This window comes from Salmo salar, chromosome ssa10 (assembly GCF_905237065.1).
Source record: "Salmo salar chromosome ssa10, Ssal_v3.1, whole genome shotgun sequence".
NCBI classification, from domain to species: domain Eukaryota; kingdom Metazoa; phylum Chordata; class Actinopteri; order Salmoniformes; family Salmonidae; genus Salmo; species Salmo salar.
The window spans coordinates 65,661,438-65,683,013 of NC_059451.1; the positions used below are offsets into that span (position 1 = coordinate 65,661,438).

Below are 21,576 nucleotides of genomic sequence, written 5' to 3' on the forward strand. Positions count from 1 at the left end.
CTACAGACTTGATATAATTTGTCACTTTAATAAATGGAACACTAGTCACTTTAATAATGCCTCTAAGAATGTTTACATATCTCGCATTACTCATCTCATATGTACACTACTGTTTAAAAGTTTGGGGTCACTTAGAAATGTCCTGGTTTTTGAAAGAAAAGCTCATTTTTTGTCTATTAAAATAACATCAAATTGATCAGAAATACAGTTTAGACATTGTTAATGTTGTAAATTACTATTGTAGCTGGAAACGACTGATTTTTAATCTACATAGGCATACAGAGGCCCATTATCAGCAACCATCACTCCTGTGTTCCAATGGCGCGTTGTGTTAGCTAATCCAAGTTTATCATTTTAAAAGGCTACAGTGAAGAGGCGACTCCGGGATGCTGGCCTTCTAAGGCAGAGGTGCAAAGAAAAATACATATCTCGGACTGGCCAATAAAAATAAAATATTAAGATGGGCAAAAGAACACAGACACTGGACAGAGGAACTCTGCCTAGAAGGCCAGCATCCCGGAGTCGCCTCTTCACTGTTGACGTTGAGACTGTTGTTTTGCAGGTACTATTTAATGAAGCTGCCAGTTGAGGACTTGTGAGGCATGTGTTTCTCAAACTAGACACTCTAATGTACTTGTCCTCTTGCTCAATTGTGCACCAGGGCCTCCCACTCCTCTTTCTTTTCTGGTTAGAGACAGTTTGCGCTGTTCTGTGAAGGGAGTAGTACACAGCGTTGTACCAGATCTTCAGTTTCTTGGCAATTTCTCGCATGGAATAGCCTTCATTTCTCAGAACAAGACTTGACTGATGAGTTTCGGAAGAAAGGTCTTTGTTTCTGGCCATTTTGAGCCTGTAGTCAAACCTACAAATGCTGATGCTCAACAAGTCTAAAGAAGGCCAGTTTTATTGGTTCTTTAATCAGCATAACAGTTTTCAGCTATGCTAACATAATTGCAAAAGGGTTTTCTAATGATCAGTTAGCCTTTTAACCTCTATGGGCTAGGCGGGACGAATTCGTCCCACCTACGTAACAGCCACTTGAAGCCTGTGGCGCGATTTTCAAAACCTTAAAAATCCTATTACTTCAATTTCTCAAACATATGACTATTTTACAGCTATTTAAAGACAAGACTCTCGTTAATCTAACCACACTGTCCGATTTCAAAAAGGCTTTACAACGAAAGCAAAACATTAGATTATGTCAGCAGAGTACCAAGCCAGAAATAATCAGACACCCATTTTTCAAGCTAGCATATAATGTCACAAAAACCCAGAAGACAGCTAAATGCAGCACTAACCTTTGATGATCTTCATCAGATGACAACCCTAGGACATTATGTTATACAATACATGCATGTTTTGTTCAATCAAGTTCATATTTATATCAAAAACCAGCTTTTTACATTAGCATGTGACGTTCAGAACTAGCATACCCCCCGCAAACTTCCGGGGAATTCGCTAACATTTTACTAAATTACTCACGATAAACGTTCACAAAAAGCATAACAATTATTTTAAGAATTATAGATACAGACCTCCTCTATGAACTCGATATGTCCGATTTTAAAATAGCTTTTTGGTGAAAGCACATTTTGCAATATTCTAAGTACATAGCCCAGGCATCACGGGCTAGCTATTTAGACACCCGGCAAGTTTAGCACTCACCATAATCATATTTACTATTATAAAAGTTTGATTACCTTTTGTTGTCTTCGTCAGAATGCACTCCCAGGACTGCTACTTCAATAACAAATGTTGGTTTGGTCCAAAATAATCCATCGTTATATCCGAATAGCGGCGTTTTGTTCGTGCGTTCCAGACACTATCCGAAATGGTAAAGAAGGGTCGCGCGCATGGCGCAATTCGTGACAAAAGAATTCTAAATATTCCATTACCGTACTTCGAAGCATGTCAACCGCTGTTTAAAATCAATTTTTATGCCATTTTTCTCGTAGAAAAGCGATAATATTCCGACCGGGAATCTCCTTTTCGGCAAACAGAGGAAAAAATCACAAAGACGGGGGCAGTCAGGTCACGCGCCTAAGCCCAGAGTCCCTTGATCGGCCACTTGAGAAAGGCGATAATGTGTTTCAGCCTGGGGCTGGGATGACGACATTCAGGTTTTTCCCGGGCTCTGAGCGCCTATGGACGACGTAGGAAGTGTCACGTTAGAGCAGAGATCCTTAGTAAAAGATAGAGATGGCAAAGAAGTTCCAGAAATGGTCAGACAGGCCACTTCCTGTAAAGGAATCTCGCAGGTTTTGACCTGCCATTTGAGTTCTGTTATACTCACAGACACCATTCAAACAGTTTTAGAAACTTTAGGGTGTTTTCTATCCATATGTAATAAGTATATGCATATTCTAGTTACTGGGTAGGAGTGGTAACCAGATTAAATCGGGTACGTTTTTTATCCAGCCGTGTCAATACTGCCCCCTAGCCCTAACAGGTTAAAATTATAAACTTGGATAAGCTAACACAATGTGCCATTGGAACACAGGAGTGATGGTTGCTGATAATGGGCCTCTGTACACCGATGTAGATATTCCATAAAAAAATCTGCCGTTTCCAGCTACAATAGTCATTTACAACATTAACAATGTCTACACTGCATTTCTGATCAATTTGATGTTATTTTAATGGATAAAAAATGTGATTTTCTTTCAAGAACAAGGACATTTCTAAGTGACCCCAAACTTCTGAACGGTAGTGTATATACACTGTATCCTTCACTATCTATTGCATGTTAGCCGCTCTGTCACTGCTCATCCATATGTATTATACTTATATATTCTCATCCCATTCCTTTACTAGATTGTGTTCATTAGGTTTTGTTGTGGAATTGTTAGATATTACTTGTTAGATACTGCTGCACTGTCGGATCTAGAAGCATAAGCATTTCGCTACACTGGCGATAACATCTGCTAACCATGTGTATGTGACCAATACAATTTCATTTGACTTGACCGTTGTTTCTCTTTGCTTATTTGAGCTGTTCTTGCCATAATATGGACTTTTACCAATAGGATTATCTTCTGTATACCACCCCTACCTTGTCACAACACAACTGATTGGCTCAAACGCATTAAGAAGGAAAGAAATTCCACAAAATAACTTTTACCAAGGCACACCTGTTAATTGAAATGCATTCCAGGTGACTACCTAATGAAGCTGGCTGAGAGAATGCCAAGAGTGTGTAAAGCTGTCATCAAGGCAAAGGGTGGCTACTTTGAAGTATCTCAAATATTACATTTATTTTGATTTGTTTAAAACTGTTTAGTAAAAATAAAGAAAAACCTTGGAATGAGTAGATGTCACGGTATGAGTAGATGTCATGGTACTGTATATATATCTTTCCAGATTTTTTTTATATCCCAAAACTGACCTTTCTATCTCCCTTATTTTCTACCCCCCCCCCACTCTCTCTCTCTTTCTATGAGAGGGGTGACAGACTGACTGAAGGTTGGGGGAGAAGTATGAGAGAGAAGGCACCATTGTTTGGAAGCATCTTCCCCACTTCTGCTTTCATGTTCCGTGCAAGCACAAGTGGTTTGTGGCCGTCTGTCTTTCATATGGGTCAGAGAGCACGTGAACATCAGGGTTAACAGCACACAGCACATTTCCTCTCTATTCTTTTACTATCTTTTGGTTCACCTGTCAAAACTGTCCATGACACTAATTCACCTTATTCTCATGCCAATTGATAGAATCTAGAGAGAAAATGCACATCCATTTTTTATGAAATATTTAATTGATTGATGTACAAAAACCTCAGCTGCCAAAACTGCTGGCGGTTCCGCTTTTTTGCTTTGTCAGGACTAGAGGAAGACCAGAAATGCAGTGCAACATAAAAAAATAACCCAAAGTAAAAGGAGAACATTGACATACATTTGACCTGTAATAAGTTCTACTTACTGTGTTCTGACTTTACAGATAACCCCTCTTACTCACCCATTCTCCTCCCTCACCCCTCCAGCCTCACCCCTCCTCCATCCTTATCCCTGCAGTAGGGCTGTGGAGGTCACAAAATGTTGTCAGCCGGTGATTGTCAAGCAAATAACTGCCGGTCTCACGGTAATTGGGCGTTAATTAACATAAACACATTTAGCATCTCCTGGCTTCAACACATAGCCAACAAGCCACTGATGCAGACCATTGGGACATCTACATTTTAAAAAGTCTAATAAATCCATGTAATATAGCTTACACCTTCACAATAAATCCATTATTTCTTTTAGACAGGTCTAAAGAAACATGATATGAAGAAAATGTAGTCTATTTCAGAAGAACAGAATAGCATACTCTGAGTTGTCCTTATGTTAGGTCCTGATCTGGCTATACCATATGGCTGTGGACTACACTAGTTCATTTAGCAGACAAGATTTGCTTAGAATTCTGTGGCATTATTTTATATTATTAAGAATACAATTGAACAAAGCTGAATAAAATATAAATATTTTCTCCAAACGATTAGAGGGAGTGTGCAAATGTGGCTATTCTGTGTTGAGCAGTTAACAAATAAATAGATACTCCTATATTCTTAATTTAGAGTTATTAATGTAACTTTAGTTATTCTACAAACATTGGGCTATATGTTTAGATTTTTAACCTTTTCATACTTGAGTTCCAAATATCTCTAACGGTTGCCCCAGCGTGAGTTGTTTTATGTACGTGATGTCAGAATGCACTCATGGTTCCAAAATGTGATTATTACACACAGGACAGTTAACACGCGCTGCCTGCTAATTATCTGTAGGCTATGTTTCAACTTGTCAATTTCAAATTATTAAGTATTAAGTATTTTCAAGCAACAGTTTGAATTGAGGTGTGTTCCGCCTCCTCATTAATTCACATAGAAGTAGGCCATTTTAGCATTGTGGACAATTTAAGTTTGAGGCTTTACTGAGCTGGACAAACTTCTCTCTTCGAGGAGAGCCCAAGCACTTCACCAATGTTTGAGCAGATCAAGTATGCAGATATTTGCGCAGTCTTGCACGAATTGGAACATTTTCTGGCTGGCACTCGCATTGTCTTGTTGTTTTCCTTACAAATAATAACTTTGTGCGTTCCTATCAAAGTAAGTTCATTATTTTCTGTATATCGTGTTGTTGTTTCTACTGTAGGCGCATACAGTAATGTATGTATGGAGCATAATGTATTTACAGTTTTATTCACATGTTTTCAAGTACTGGTGACAAATAATGCATTCCAATTATTGCATAGATTGTAATGGACACATATGATGTGTGTAAAATACTTTTTTGAAGTTTGTACTGATTATAATGAGCTAATGCTAAGCTATTTGCCAGCTATGTGTATGTGTGGCACCATGTTTGTTGACATTTATACAATGCATTCTGGGTGTCACGTAAACATCTGTCAGACCTGTGTGTACAAGCTGTACACACTTCATCAGTATCTCATTCACAATTTGACAAGCACTTGATGTTATAATGAGGTGAAGGAATGGTTCACTCATCTTTTGGGTAAACTTCCGGAAGTGAATGAAGGGAAATGAATGATCGTAGACCAATCAAATCAATCAAATGTATTTTTATATTAGCCCTTCGTACATCAGCTGATATCTCAAAGTGCTGTACAGAAACCCAGCCTAAAACCCCAAACAGCAAGCAAAGCATGTGAAAGAAGCACGGTGGCTAGGAAAAACTCCCTAGGAAAAACTCCCTCTTCAACATACATACTATAACAGACCAAACTAATCTTGTCTTTGGTTGATGCGAAAAAACAAACATGGTGGCGCACAAACTACCTATCGTCGGATTACTTTAGATTTCTAGAAAGTGTTTTACTCAATTATTTCGATCAATGGTGAGCTCACCCGTGATGTGATTCATTATAAATAGTAATATCTATTAGCTAATTCATATTGTAGTTTCTGTCAGCCGAGAGTTCTAAAAATATGATTGCTTGTGTTACGTCAATCTTTCCTTGGTTAGCTTTAGGACAAATGTAGCCTACATTTTCCTGTTTGGATGATTGTGTTATGCTGTAACTACTTCTGTGAATGTCTGAACAGTGCATCCAAAAATAAACTGGTCACATTCGGGACATAACTTTGTAAGGACTGTGTTTGTGCAAAACGTTTCTGTAAAAAAACAGTGTGGCCGTCTCAAATGCTGATTGTTGCATCAATCAAAACTAGACATTCTAAATAAGCGTTCTAATCACACCCGTTTGAGTGTACACACCGGTTTGAGTGTAAGCTGCAGGGACCACTGTAGAATGTTTGTTGGTACATGTGAAAAGGTTAATACATTGTAAGGTTGCCTGATGCAACTCTAATGAGGATTTGAAAAAAGTAAATTGTAAGGCATGAGTTCTGCTTTGTTTTTTGCTCAGGCTGTACACACTTCATCAGTCTCTCATTCACAATTTGACAAGCAATTGATAATGCCTCGAATTTCCCGGCGGCATCTCCTTTGTGTGGCCGTAATGCTCCTTAAAAAAATCCATGCCTTTTGCGGCCAGTGACTGTTGTGCATTTGGGCTAAATATAATAATTATAATTCCCTTCTCCCTGAGTGCTGTGTGCTCCGAAGCACCTCTCACTCACATGGCTCTCCATCATGTGATTGGGTCTTTCTCACAGGCTTCCGATGTGTAAATTGAAGATATTGGAAGAACTGTCCACATTTTACTTTTTGTATATTAGGCTATTTCTTCGCATTATAAGCACAGCAATGTGCACAAGGGAGTAGGCTATAAGCGCAAATGTTCCAATAGCTCGAAAACACCATTATCAAAAGTGACCCCAACTGCGATTATGCATGTAATGCTTTTATTGTAAATATGCATTTTGATGGTGAAAATGTTATTCCACAAACTTGAAAATCATGCGCTGCTTATGTATGCCAGTTAGGCTCTACACCCCATGTAAAGGGGATTAATGTGCTTAATTTTGAGAAGTTATTTGGCCACCTTAGTTATAATACAAACCCTATCAAAACATATACCGTGGGGGAAAAAAGTATTTGATCCCCTGCTGATTTTGTACGTTTGCCCACTGACAAAGAAAGGATCAGTCTATAATTTTAATGGTAGGTTTATTTGAACAGTGAGAGACAGAATAACAACAAAAATATGCAGAAAAACGTATGTCAGAAATGTTATGAATTGATTTGCATTTTAATGAGGGAAATAAGTATTTGACCCCCTCTCAATCAGAAAGATTTCTGGCTCCCAGGTGTCTTTTATGGAGGTAACGAGCTGAGATTAGGAGCACACTCTTAAAGGGAGTGCTCCTAACCGCAGCTTGTTACCTGTAAAAAAGACACCTGTCCACAGAAGCAATCAATCAATCAGATTCCAAACTCTCCACCATGGCCAAGACCAAAGAGCTCTCCAAGGATGTCAGGGACAAGATTGTAGACCTACACAAGGCTGGAATGGGCTTCAAGACCATCGCCAAGCAGCTTGGTGAGAAGGTGACAACATTTGGTGCGATTATTCGCAAATGGAAGAAACTGTCAATATCCCTCGGCCTGGGGGCTCCATGCAAGATCTCACCTCGTGGAGTTGCAATGATCATGAGAATGGTGAGGAATCAGCCCAGAACTACACGGGAGGATCTTGTCAATGATCTCAAGGCAGCTGGGACCATGGTCACCAAGAAAACAATTGGTAACACACTACGCCGTGAAGGAATGAAATCCTGCAGCGCCCGCAAGGTCCCCCTGCTCAAGAATACATATACATGCCCGTCTGAAGTTTGCCAATGAACATCTGAATGACTCAAAGGACAACTGGTGAAAGTGTTGTGGTCAGATGAGACCAAAATGGAGCTCTTTGACATCAACTCAACTCACCGTGTTTGGAGGAGGAGGAATGCCGCCTATGACCCCAAGAACACCATCTCCACCGTCAAACATGGAGGTGGAAACATTATGCTTTGGGGGTGTTTTTCTGCTAAGGGGAAAGGACAACTTCACCGCATCAAAGAAAGGGGCCATGTACCGTCAAATCATGGGTGAGAACCTCCTTCCCTCAGCCAGGGCATTGAAAATGGGTCGTGGATGGGTATTCCAGCATGACAATGACCCAAAACACACGGCCAAGGCAACAAAGGAGTGGCTGAAGAAGAAGCACATTTAGGTCCTGGAATGGCCTAGCCAGTCTCCAGACCTTAATCCCATAGAAAATCTGTGGAGGGAGCTGAAGGTTCGAGTTGCCAAACGTCAGCCTCGAAACCTTAATGACTTGGAGAAGATCTGCAAAGAGGAGTGGGACAAAATCCCTCCTGAGATGAGTGCAAACCTGGTGGCCAACTACAAGAAACGTCTGACCGCTGTGATTGCCAACAAGGGTTTTGCCACCAAGTACTAAGTCATGTTTTGCAGCGGGGTCAAATACTTATTTCCCTCATTAAAATGCACATCATTTTATAACATTTTTGACATGCGTTTTTCTGGATTTTTTTGTTGTTATTCTGTCTCTCACTGTTCAGATAAACCTATTAAAATTATAGACTGATCATTTCTTTGTAAGTGGGCAAACGTACAAAATCAGCAGGGGATCAAATACTTTTTCCCCCACTGTAGGCCTGTGGGCTAGGCTACATGAGGTCTGACACTATGATTAGAAAAAGTCGCAAAAAAGGCATTGTTTCTTGGCTTGCGCTGGGCATCATTCACAAGTGCTAATGTATCATTCACAAGCGATAGGCTAATATTGTCACCATCAGACTATTATTGATTTAATCTTGCCTTTATTTATTTATTTATTTATTTATTTATATATATATATATATATATATATATATATATATACTAAATAATAGTTGAAATTGGTTTTCAAATCAAATTAAACTTCATTTGTCACATGCGCCAAATACAACAAGTGTAGACTTTAAAGTGAAATGCTTACTTACAAGCACCCTACCAAAAGTGCAGTTCAAGAAGTGTTAAGAAAATATTTACCAAGTAGACTAAAATAAAAAGTAATCATAAAAAGTAACACAATAAGAATAACAATAACGAGCCTATATACAGGGGGCACAGGTACCAAGTCAGTGTGCGGGCGTACAGGTTAGTTGAGGTAATTTGTACATGTAGTGACAATGCATAGAAGTGAAGTGACTATGCATAGATAATTAACAGCGAGTAGCAGCAGTGTACAAAAGGGAGGGGGGGGGTCAGTGTAAATTGTCCGGTGGCGATTTTATTAATTGTTCAGCAGTCTTATGGCTTGGGGGTAGAAGCTTTTGGTCCTAGATTTGGCACTCTGGTACCGCTTGCCGTGCGGTAGCAGAGAACACAGTCTATAACTTGGGTGACTGGAGTCTCTGACAATTTTATGGGCTTTCCTCTGACACCGCATATTATATAGGTCCTGAATGGCAGGAAGCTTGGCCCCAGTGATGTACTGGGCCGTTTGCACCACCCTCTGTAGCGCCTTACGGTCAGATGCCGAGCAGTTGCCATACCAGGCGGTGATGCAACCGGTCAGGATGTTCTCGATGGTGCAGCTGTAGAACCTTTTGAGGATCTGGGGACCCTCAAACTGAAACTCTCAACCCGCTCCACTACAGTCCCGTCAATATTAATGGGGGCCTGTTCGGCCCGCCTTTTCCTGTAGTCCGCAATCAGCTGCTTTGTCTTGCTCACATTGAGGGAGAGGTTGTTGTCCTGGCACCACACTGCCAGTTCTCTGACCTCCTCCCTATAGGCCGTCTCATCGTTGTCGGTGATCAGGCCTACCACTGTTGTGTCATCAGCACACTTAATGATGGTGTTGGAGTCGTGTTTGGCCACGCAGTTGTGGGTGAACAGGGAATACAGGGGGGGACTAAGTACACACCCCCGAGGGCCCCAGTGTTAAGGATCAGCGTGGCAGACGTGTTGTTGCCTACTCTTACCACCTGGGGAGGCCTGTCAGGAAGTCCAGGATCCAGTTACAGAGGGAGGTGTTTAGTCCCAGAGTCCTTAGCTTAGTGTTGAGCTTCGTGGGCACTATGGTGTTGAACGCTGAGCTGTAGTCAATGAACAGCATTCTCACATAGGTGTTCCTTTTGTCCAAGTGAGAAAGGGCAGTGTGGAGTGCCATTGAGATTGCGTCAACTGTGTATCTGTTGGGGCGGTATGCGAATTGGAGTCGGTCTAGGGTGTCCGGGAGGATGCTGTTGATGTGAGCCATGACCAGCCTTTCGAAGCACTTCATGGGTACCAATGTGAGTGACACGGGGTGGTAATAATTTATGCAGGTTACCTTCGCTTCCTTGGGCACAGGGACTATGGTGGTCTGCTTGAAACATGTAGGTATTGACTCGGTCAGGGAGAGGTTGAAAAAGTCAGTGAAGGCACTTGACAGTTGATCCGCGCATGCTTTGAGTACACGCCCTGGTAATCCGTGTGGCCCAACGGCTTTGTGAATGTTGACCTGTTTAAAGGTTTTTGTAATGGAAATTATATGATTAATGGTTTGACTAAATGATTTCACCCTGAAAATGTATAACTGAGTGATTATAAGATGAATGTACTTGTGTGTGTGTGTGTGTGTGTGTAGGAAAAGTTTAAGCTTAATGATTTAGCAGTGTAAGTAAGACATTCAAGGAAAAGGGGAACTGTTAACAGACAGCAGACAACGTATGACCACTGTGAAACTAATAATAGGAAAGAGGTCTCCCCACCCAGGGAGGGGAGAAACCATTGGGCTTGCAGTAGATTATGTAACATGGGGCAGGATATGATAAGCAATGAATGTGATGGAGAAGACTTGTAAATAAGCATTGACAGTGTTAAAGAAGAGGTGGGGCATTTGTAAGGAGTATGACATATGGTATGACCAAATGTTAGGTATAAAAGGCTGTGTACATTGTATGATATTCAGAGCTCTCTGAATAAAGAACTCACCTTTTACAGACTTCTGGGACTTTGTCGAATTCTTCTATTAACCGGGGCCTTACAACCCCCGGGGAATTGGTCAAAGCATATAGTGAGTTTTGAGTTAATAACATTGGGATGAAAATTCTCGTGACAGTTTTGTTCACATCGGCTACCGAGAGCGTTATGACACTGTCATCCAGATCAGCTGGTGCTCTCGTGCATGCTTCAGTGTTGCTTGCCTTGAAGTGAGCATGAAAGGCATTTAGCTCATCTGGTAGGCTCGCGTTACTGGGCAACTTGCGTATGGGTTTTGCTTTGTAGTCCGTAATAGTTTTCAAGCCCTGCCACATCCGACGTGCGTCAATGCTGGTGTTGTAGGATTCAATCTTAATCCTGTATTGACGCTTTGCTAGTTTGATGGTTCGTCTGAGGGCATAGCGGTATTTCTTATAAGCATCCGGATTAGTCTCCCGCTCCTTGAAAGTGGCAGCTCTAGCCTTTAGCTCGATACGGAAGTTGCCTGTAATCCATGGCTTCTTGTTGGGATATGTACGTACAGTCACTGTGGGGACGACGTCGTCGATGCAGTTTATTGATGAAGCCGATTACTGAGGTGGTGTGGCGTACTCCTCAGTGCCATTGGATGAATCCCGGAACATATTCCAGTCTGTGCTAGCAAAACAGTCCTGTAGTGTAGCATCCGCGTCATCTGACCACTTCCGTATTGAGCGAGTCACTGGTACTTCCTGCTTTAGTTTTTGCTTGTAAGCAGAATCAGGAGGATAGAATTATGGTCAGATTTGTCATATGGAGGGCGGGGGAGAGATTTGTATGCATCTCTGTGTGTGGAGTAAAGGTGGTCTAGGATTGTACATGTTGGTTGTACATGTGACTTGCTGGTAATAATTAGGTAAAACTGATTTAAGCTTGCCTGCATTAAAGTCCCCGGCCACTAGGAGTGCTGCTTCTGCGGGAGCATTTTCTTCTTTACTTATGACCTTATAGAGTTGGTTGAGAGTGGTCTTAGTGCCAGCTTTGTTCTGTGGTGGTAAATAGACCACTGTGAATGATATAGATGTGAACTCTCTTGGTATATAGTGTGGGCTACAGCTTATCATAAGGTACTCTACCTCAGGTGAGCAATACATCGAGACTTCTTTAATATTAGACATGGCGCACCAGCTGTTATTGACAAATAGACACACACCCCCTCGTCTTACCGGTGCATGGAAAATCCCGCTAGCTCGATATTGTCCTTATCGTTGTTCAGCCACATCTTGGTGAAACATAAGATGTACCAGTTTTTAATGTCCCGTTGGTAGGATAATCTTAATCGTAGGTCATCAATTTTATTTCCTAATGATTGCACGTTAGCAAGAGGAATGGATGGCAGTGAGAGTTTACTCGCTCGCCTATGGATTCTCAGAAGGCTGCCCGATCTGTGGCCCCTTTTTCTGCGTCTTTTCTTCACGCAAATGGCGGGGGTCTGGGCCTGCTCCAGTGAAAGCAGGATATCCTCGGACTCGTTAAAGGAAAAAGTTTCTTCCAGTCCACAGTGAGTAATCGCTGTTCTGATTTCCAGAAGTTATTTTCGGTCCTAAGAGACGGTAGCAGCAACATTATGTACACAGTAAGTAACAAAAATAAGTTATGCCAAAAAACTAACAAAATAGCACAATAGCACACCCATCAGATTATTCTTGATTTAATCTTGCCTTAGATATAATAAATGTGTGAAATTAGTTTTGATTTAGAATGTTCCATTATCATACACCTGTTTCGAAACAGGGGCAGGGTAAAAAACACATGTCATCTATGCAATTAAATAGCGAACGGGAGACACTTTGCCCGTGGTTAATTTTCATGCCAGCCAGGTAGCCAATACTCCTGTTGTAAAGAGAAGTAATGTGCTTAATATTATTAAAGTTGAGAAATAAATATGGTAGGCCTAGAAAGCTGATGGGATCCTCCTCTTTTTAATAGATGCCATCACCCTGTTTACTCAAGCAATTACATAGCCCATAGAAATGTTGCGCAACATGAGCTCATGGCCTCATGAAGTGTTTGATTTTCGATAACATTTGCATTGATGTCAGAGTGATTAGAGGGACAGTAGAGTGCTGAATTCCAGGCAGTTAGAAAGTTTGGTAGGCTACTAATGACCATCAGCAGCATCAGAGCTTGGAGAAGTCTAATTACCATGACTACACGGTTACGCGGAATTTGACTGCCTTCATGACTCGTGACTGCAGGTGTTGTGGTTATACGGTCACCTAACAGCCCTACCCTGCAGTTGCCCTCACCCCCTCTTCCCTCACCTCTGCAGTTTAGATTTTGACCCCTGCAAATGTACGACACACTACACAAGATTCACATCAAAGCATGACCACATGACCTTTGACCTGTAGGAAGTGTTTACCAGTTATCAGCGAGCCATAGAAGAACAGAGAGTGAGAAGAGGGCACTTCAGACAAGGAGGCTATACACACAGTGCAGGCTCTGTTGTAACGTTATACTAGATTGACTACATTGCTGTTGGACTGTGCAGAATCACTGATCTACAAATGACCTTCCATACCAAATAACTACTCATTATGTGATAAAGATTAGCAATTATGTGCTTTGCCTTGCTTAAACTGATCCCTTCCAATGTGATGTTATTGTTCAGGAGAGTCGTTATTATTCAGCCAAAGAATGGCCCTACATTTGTTGTTGATCTTCTCTCGGAATTCTGTTGTTTAGAGGAATTCCTTATTCCCAGTTCCTTGTAGTAGAATGTCATGATGATACTTGTACCTGACTTGCCTTTCTTAATTCCCCCTGAAGGGATGAATAACGTTTCATTGAAATTACTTCCAATCGTCAGCTTTTGCTAGGATTATGTTGAATTTTGAACGCTATAAGTCCAAATCTGTCTTCACAACAACTGATTGATTACTGTGTTACAAACTGTGAACTCACTCACTCACTCACTCACTCACTCACTCACTCACTCACTCACTCACTCACTCACTCACTCACTCACTCACTCACTCACTCACTCACTCACTCACTCACTCACTCACTCACTCACTCACTCACTCACTCACCACCACTCACACTCACTCACTCACCCACCCACCCATTGGCTGCATTCCAATACCTTTCTCCAGAAGTGTTCAGTCGTTCACCCCCCCTGCATTTAAAAGCATTGGATTGTGCAGGCATGGCTGGAAAAAGTTTCCACCTTATTCCTTACACCAGTCTATGGGAGAATCTCCCCATTCCTTTTAAATCCATGAGGGGGAGTGTACAGTACAGACGCACACTTCGGGACAAGGGTAGAGAATCAGATATAGCCAATCACTCACTCACTCAAGAGGGGCTGCTATAGCTTCTCCTGCTCATTCACTCATTCACTTGGGTTTTATGTTGTGTTCCAGGTGAAGAGCGAGGGCCCAAAACTGGTGCCCTTCTTCAAGTCTACCTGTGTCTACTTCGTCCTGTGGCTACCAACCTCAAGCCCTTCTTGGTTCAGCGCCCTCATCAAGTGTCTACCCATCTTCTGCCTGTGGCTCTTCATGCTGGCCCACGGCTTCAGCTTCTTAGGTGCCCACTCCAGTGCCCGCAAGATCCTGGCCGGTCTCATCTTCTCTAGCCTGGGAGATGCCTTTCTCATCTGGCAGGAGGATGGCTACTTTAGCCACGGTGAGTGATACTGGTGGCACTCCTGCCTGACTAGATTTCAGACACCTGCCAGATCTCACAACCCCTGGATAGGTGTTCAACTTACCAGCTAACCACATCATATGATAAAGCAATATGCTCGACTGCCGTCCAGTCGGCACACAACCATTGGTTGATCATGCAAGTAGCCAATAAGCCAATAAGTAGCCAATAAGCAAAAAAAAAAAAATGACTGTAATTAATCAATATCTGACATACTGACAAGACACAATTTTTCAGCAGCAACCAGGAACAGACTGACCAAACATCATAAACATCTAAAACTGGATATGGACCTACATAGCAGAAACTCACCGGAGGCGAGGGGGAAAGTTGAGAGGGACGGTTGAGACAGCCGAATGGGTATCTGACATTATGACGCCCTACTAGTCACACCACATCATTTCAACGTGGACAATTTGGTCATATTTGGTTGAGCTGTTGATCAATGTTATCACTATGCTTTCAACCATCTTAAAGCACAACCAAATTCCAATGGAAAAACAATGTCAGATTTTTGTTTATTTATACAACTGTGCTTCATCTAATAGCACAACCAAATGGCCTGAATTTCTGTCCTTAACATGCACACTTTCTATGAATACATAATAACTTTATAGTAAGTGTAACCCCAAAATGTGGCCACTCATTTTAAGGTTGAATAAATACTGTTATATTAATTTTGTAAGGTAAACTTCACTTTATTGAAGTAATATTGAATTGTGTTTTCAACATTTGAAGGAGATGTATTTACTGCTTAGATAGTTCCATCTGTGCCACTGGCTTAGTCCTATTCTTTAACTTTGATTTCTGGTTGAGATGGAGACGTGAATCCAACATTTAATTGGTAAACAAGTTAATAGGCTATTTACTGTAATAAAATGTTGTATTGAAATGTGTTTCGATTTCAACACAACCAAATATCAGCATTGAAAGGATATGTATCGACTACTTGGATAGTTCCGTTTGTGACACTGGCTTAGTCCTATTCTTTAACCTCTTGGGGCTAGGTGGGACGCTAGCGTGCCACCTGTGGTGCACTCCATCAACAGCAGGTGCATTTCAAGAGCGGCAAATTTGAATCCAAATAAATGTCAAAATTCAAATTTTTCAAAAATACAACTATGTTACACCATTTGAAAGATAAACATCTCCTTAATCTAACCACGTTTTACGATTTCAAAAAGGTTTTACGGCGAAAGCATAAATTTAGAGTATGTTAGGACAGTACATTTACAAGAGTTGTGTGTAATGTTTTGTCAAGTCAAAGACAGGGTCACCAAAACCATAAAACCAGCTAAAATGATACACTAACCTTTTACAATCTCCATCAGATGACACTCCTAGGACATTATGTTAGACAATGCATGCATTTTTAGTTCTATCAAGTTCATATTTATATACAAAAACAGCGTTTTACTATGGCATTGATGTTGAGGAAATCGTTTCCCTCCAATAACCGGCAGTCAAGTCAGCGTCACAAATTAAATAATTAAAATTAGAAAACATTGGTAAAATATTATATTGTCATTTAAAGAATTATAGATTTACATCTTTTGAACGCAATCAACTTGCCAGATTTAAAAATAACCTTACTGGGAAATCACACTTTGCAATAATCTGAGCACTGTGCCCAGAAAAATACGCGTTGCGATACAGACTAGACGTCATGTTGGGGAGATCTAAAATCGAAAATACTATGTAAATAATCCATTACCTTTGATTCTCTTCATCAGATGTCACTTCCAGGTATCACAGGTCCATAACGAATGTAGTTTTGTTCAAAAAAGCTCATCATTTATGTCCAAAAATCTCCGTCTCGTTAGCACATGATGTAAGCCAGCCGGACTTCTCGTCATGAACGAGGGGAAAAAATATATTTCCGTTCGTTCAAACATGTCAAACGTTGTATAGCATAAATCATTAGGGCCTTTTTTAACCAGAACATGAATAATATTCAAGGTGGACGAATGCATAGCCTTTTATAACGTATTGGAACGAGGGTACCCAACATGAAGTAGCGCGCCAGGTGTCTAATGGGACATCACCGTTCCATGGCTCTTGTTCGGTCAGATCTCCCTCCAGAAGACTCAAAACACTTTGTAAAGGCTGGTGACATCTAGTGGAAGCAATAGGAAGTGCCAAAATATTCCTAAACCCCTGTGTTTTTCAATGGGATAGGTTTAAAGTCAATACAACACATCAGGTATCCACTTCCTGTCAGAAAATGTCTCAGGGTTTTGCCTGCCAAATGAGTTCTGTTATACTCACAGACACCATTCAAACAGTTTTGGAAACTTTAGAGTGTTTTCTATCCATATATAATAAGTATATGCATATTCTAGTTACTGGGTAGGATTAGTAACCAGATTAAATCGGGTACATTTTTTTTATCCAGACGTGCAAATGCTGCCCCCTAGACCCAACAGGTTAAGTTAGATTTTTGGTTCAGATGGAGACGTCAACACAACATATCAATTACTAAAGGGATACTTTGGGATTTTGGCAATCGTGGATACCATTTTTATGTCTGCGTGCAGATTGAAGGAAGTTGGTAGCTAGTGCATTATAGCGTTAGCATAATGACTGGAAGTCTATAGTATCTGCTAGCATGCAATACCTTGCTATGTATGGATAGTATGCATCCCCTTCCCCTCAAGAATGGTCTACCATATAGCCAGTTATGCAGGGTTAAACGAATCTGTGGCCACCAGACAGATTTTGACAGCAATGCTAAAAAATGACAGATAAATTCAAAATGAGAGGCTGCAATAATGAAAATATCTCAAAAACCAAGAGAGCAATTACTAAAAACTCAACCTAAGAAGAAAAACAACGCAACTGTCTTTTGCACTAAGTACACCAAGGGATCGGAGAAAATGAAAGCAATCCTGAAAAAGCACCGGCATGTTCTGCAATCAGACAAAAAAAATCGCACACCTCTTCAAGGAACCCCCACTGGTGGTCTATAAGCGTGGTTGCAATATTGGAGATAGCTTGGTGAGATCTGACCTTCCCACTCAGACACTCTTGACACCTATCCCAAATGGGAACTACAAATGTGGCTCATGCGCACAGTGCAATAGCACTATAAAAACATCCTTCTTCAGACACCCACATTCAGGTCGAAAAATCCCTGTTAGAGTTATGATCTCATGCAAGACCAAGGGAGTAATCTATCTCATCACCTGTTCATGTGGAAAAGCCTACGTAGGACAAATGAAAAGCCAATTAAAACAACGCATAGTTGAACACCACAGCTCAATCAGGTGTAAGAACATTGACTATCCAGTAGCAGCTCACTTTGTTGAAGCTAACCATCCAATCTCCTCCCTCAAATACACAGGCATTGAGCATGTTGCTCTACCAAGGAGAGGAGTTAACATCGAGATCCTACTACTACAAAGGGAGGCTTACTGGATATCCTATCTAAAAACATTAACCCCTAGTGGTCGGAATATTGACCATCATTATGTTTGGAGGAAAAAGGGGGAGGCTTGCAAGTCGAAGAACACCATCCCAACCGTGAAGCACGGGGGTGACAGCATCATGTTGTTGGGGTGCTTTGCTGCTTTGCTGAGGGACTGGTGCACTTCACAAAATAGATGGCATCATGAGGCAGGAAAATTATGTGGATATATTGAAGCAACATCTCAAGACATCAGTCAGGAAGTTAAAGCTTGGTCTCACATGGGTCTTCCAAATGGACAATGACCCCAAGCATACTTCCAAAGTTATTGCAAAATGGCTTAAGGACAACAAAGTCAAGGTATTGGAGTGGCCATCACAAATCCCTGACCTCAATCCTATAGAAAATATGTGGGCAGAACTGAAAAAGTGTGTGCAAGCAAGGAGGCCTACAAACCTGACTCAGTTACACCAGCTCTGTCAGGAGGAATGGGCCAAAATTCACCCAACTTATTGTGGGAAGCTTATGGAAGGTTACCCAAAACGTTTGTCCCAAGCTAAACAATTTAAAGGCAATGGTACCAAATACTAATTGAGTGTATGTAAACGTCTGACCCACTGGGAATGTGATGAAAGAAATAGAAGCTGAAATAAATCCTTCTCTCTACTATTATTCTGACATTTCACATTCTTAAAATAAAGTGGTGATCCTAACTGACCTAAGACAGGCAATTGTTACTTGTATTAAATGCCAGGAATTGTGAAAAACTGAGTTTAAATGTATTTGGCTAACGTGTATGTTAACTTCCGACTTCAACTGTAGGCCTAAATAGCATCATTGATGAAATAGGATTACATTGATACAAATGTGGTTAAATTTGCTGTGCTAAACCTACCCTTTGGAATAAAAATGGCAATAGTTAACCCATTAGTTTTAAAGTGGAGATCCCTCAATAATAATTCTGAAGATAGCACATTACCCTTTGGGCACATACCTGTACGTCACCTCAATGTTTAGTTTGAGTTGCCAACTTTCTTAAAAAAAAAAATCTCAACAATCTTTACACAACATGTAAAGTGTTGTTCCCATGTTTCATGAGCTGAAATGAGACATTTTCCATACACACAAAAATGTGTTTACATCCCTGTTAGTGAGCATTTCTCCTTTGCCAAAATTATCCATCCACCTGACAGGTGTGGCATATCAAGAAGTTAGTTTATTAACCCCCTAGAGTCGATTGGCGCACCGATGCGACAATCTAAGTAACATATAAAAACATCCCCATCAAAATCAGTCAGTTTAAGCTAGAGATATCAGTTTTTTTTAATTGGATGCGTCTCAATCCAACACACTTGGATTGAGACGGTGTTTGTCTAGAGTGGTGTTTGTCAAGCCATGAGACATCCCGTAATTTGGCCATTTCACGAAAACATCTGTAGCGTCCAAACCGTTTGGCCTACAAAAAACTATGACCACTCTCACAAACATGATGGTTGGTCTCCATTTTGCTCTACGACCACCACAAGTGTCAGGGGACTCGTCTAAAGTTGGTTACCCTTAGTGTGCCAACTTGTGTTTTGTAGCATCTGAAGGATTTGGGTTACAAACTAATGTGAACCCACTGAGGAAAGGGGAGATTCTCACGAACACCATGGTGTTCTCCGTTTTGGTCTATGACCCCCCCACAAGTGTCACTGGACTCATCTGAAGGTAACCGGTACCGGTTAAAAAAATGAATGGAAGTATGGCAGAAGTGTTGTGCCTACCCAATAAAGTGTTTCAATATGTGTAAAAAAAAAAAACACCTAACTTTTTTCCCATTTTGTTACATTACAGCCGTATTCTAAAATGTATTCAATTTTTTCCCCTCATCAATCTACACACAATACCCCATAATGACTAAGCAAAAACAGGTTTTTGGACATTTTTGCTCATTTATTATATCAAATATCACATTAACATAAGTATTCAGACCCTTTACTCAGTATTTTGTTGAAGCACCTTTTGCAACGATTAAAGGCTGGGCCACTCAAGGACATTACATTTACATTTTAGTCATTTAGCAGACGCTCTTATCCAGAGTGACTTACAGTAGAGTGCATACATTTTTATAACATTTTTAAATACTGGTCCCCCGTGGGAATCGAACCCACAACCCTGGCGTTGCAGGCACCTCGATCTCCCGCAGTGGGAGATCGAGGCAGCGATAGCTGAGAGGCGCTGGTATGAGGAAAGGGAGCGCAACAGACACGAGAGGCAGCCCCAAACATTTTTTGGGGGGGGCACACGGGGAGATTGGCGGAGTCAGGCGGTAGACCTGAGCCAACTCCCCGTGCTTACAGGAGGCAGCGCAGTACTGGTCAGACACCGTGTTATGCGGTAAAGCGCACGGTGTCCCCAGTACGTGTTCATAGCCCGGTGCGCTATAGGCCAGCCCCCCGCAAGTGCCATGTGAGTGCAGGCATTGAGCCAGGACGGGTTGTGCCAGCTCAGCGCGTCTGGTCTCCGGTGCGCCTTTTCGGTCCAGGTTATCCTGCACCGGCTCTGCGCACTGTGTCTCCAGAGCGCTGGGAGGGCCCAGTTCGCCCAATGCCTGCGCGCCGCCCGTGCCGGACCAAAGTGGGCATTCAGCCTGGAGTGTGGGTAAAGAGCCTACGTACCAGAACTCCAGTGCTCCCCCACAGCCCGGTTTATCCTGTGCCTCCTCCTCGGACCAGGCCTCCAGTGGGTCTCCCCATCCTGGTCTCTCCTGTGTCGCCTCAACGGACCAGGCCTCCAGTGGGTCTCCCCAGCCTGGTGAGTCCAGTGCCTGCGCCCAGAGCCAGGCCTCCTTCATGTCTCCCCAGCCTGGTGAATCCTGGGCCAGAGCCGCCAGAGCCGCCCGCCATTCCGGAGCCGCCAGAGCCGCCCGCCAGTCCGGAGCCGCCAGAGCCGCCCACCAGTCCGGAGCCGTCAGAGCCGCCCGCCAGTCCGGAGCCGCCCGCCTGTCCGGAGCCGTCAGAGCCTCCCGCCTGTCCGGAGCCGCCCGCCAGCCAGGCGCAGCCAGAGACGCCCGCCAGCCGGGCGCAGTCAGGGTCGCCCGCCAGACGGGCGCAACCAGAATCGCCCGTGATTGGGAGTCACACATAATTGCCTGTTTTTCCGTTGGGGTTTTGTGGGTAATTGTTTCTGTTTAGTGTCTTGCACCTGACAGTACTGTTTGGCTGTCAGTTTTCTTGTTTTGTTTTGTGTTCTTTAGTAAATTAAACTTCAATGATGAACACTAACTCCGCTGCGTATTGGTCCACTTTCTCAGACGATGACTTCTCTGTTTCGTCTGACGACGAAGACAGCCGTTACAGGTGGAGTGCTGCAGAGATGGTTGTCCTTCTGGAAGGTTCTCCCATCTCCACAGAGAAACTCTGGAGCTCTGTCAGAGTGACCATTAGGTTCTTGGTCACCTCCCTGACCAAAGCCCTTCTCCCCCAATTGCTCAGTTTGGCCGGGCTGCCAGCACTAGGAAGAGTCTTGGTGGTTCCAAACTTCTTCCATTTAAGAATGATGTAGGCCACTGTGTTCTTGTGGACCTTCAATGCTGCAGAAATGTTTTTGTTCCCTTCCCCAGATCTGTGCCTCGACACA

General features: G+C 42.2%; 1 protein-coding gene across 3 annotated transcripts in view; it reads left to right on the forward strand.

The window, feature by feature from the left end:
- Positions 1-21,576, forward strand: part of tmem86a (transmembrane protein 86A) — a 62,403-nt gene that overhangs the window by 26,512 nt on the left and 14,315 nt on the right. For 2 of the 3 annotated variants that reach the window (XM_014123798.2, XM_014123799.2), the window contains one exon: positions 14,264-14,528. In XM_014123798.2, the coding sequence (XP_013979273.1) occupies positions 14,264-14,528 (265 nt within the window). Of the gene's footprint in view, positions 1-14,263; positions 14,529-14,786; positions 15,225-21,576 lie in introns of those variants that run through there. The other variant, NM_001140997.2, reaches the window with a different exon arrangement.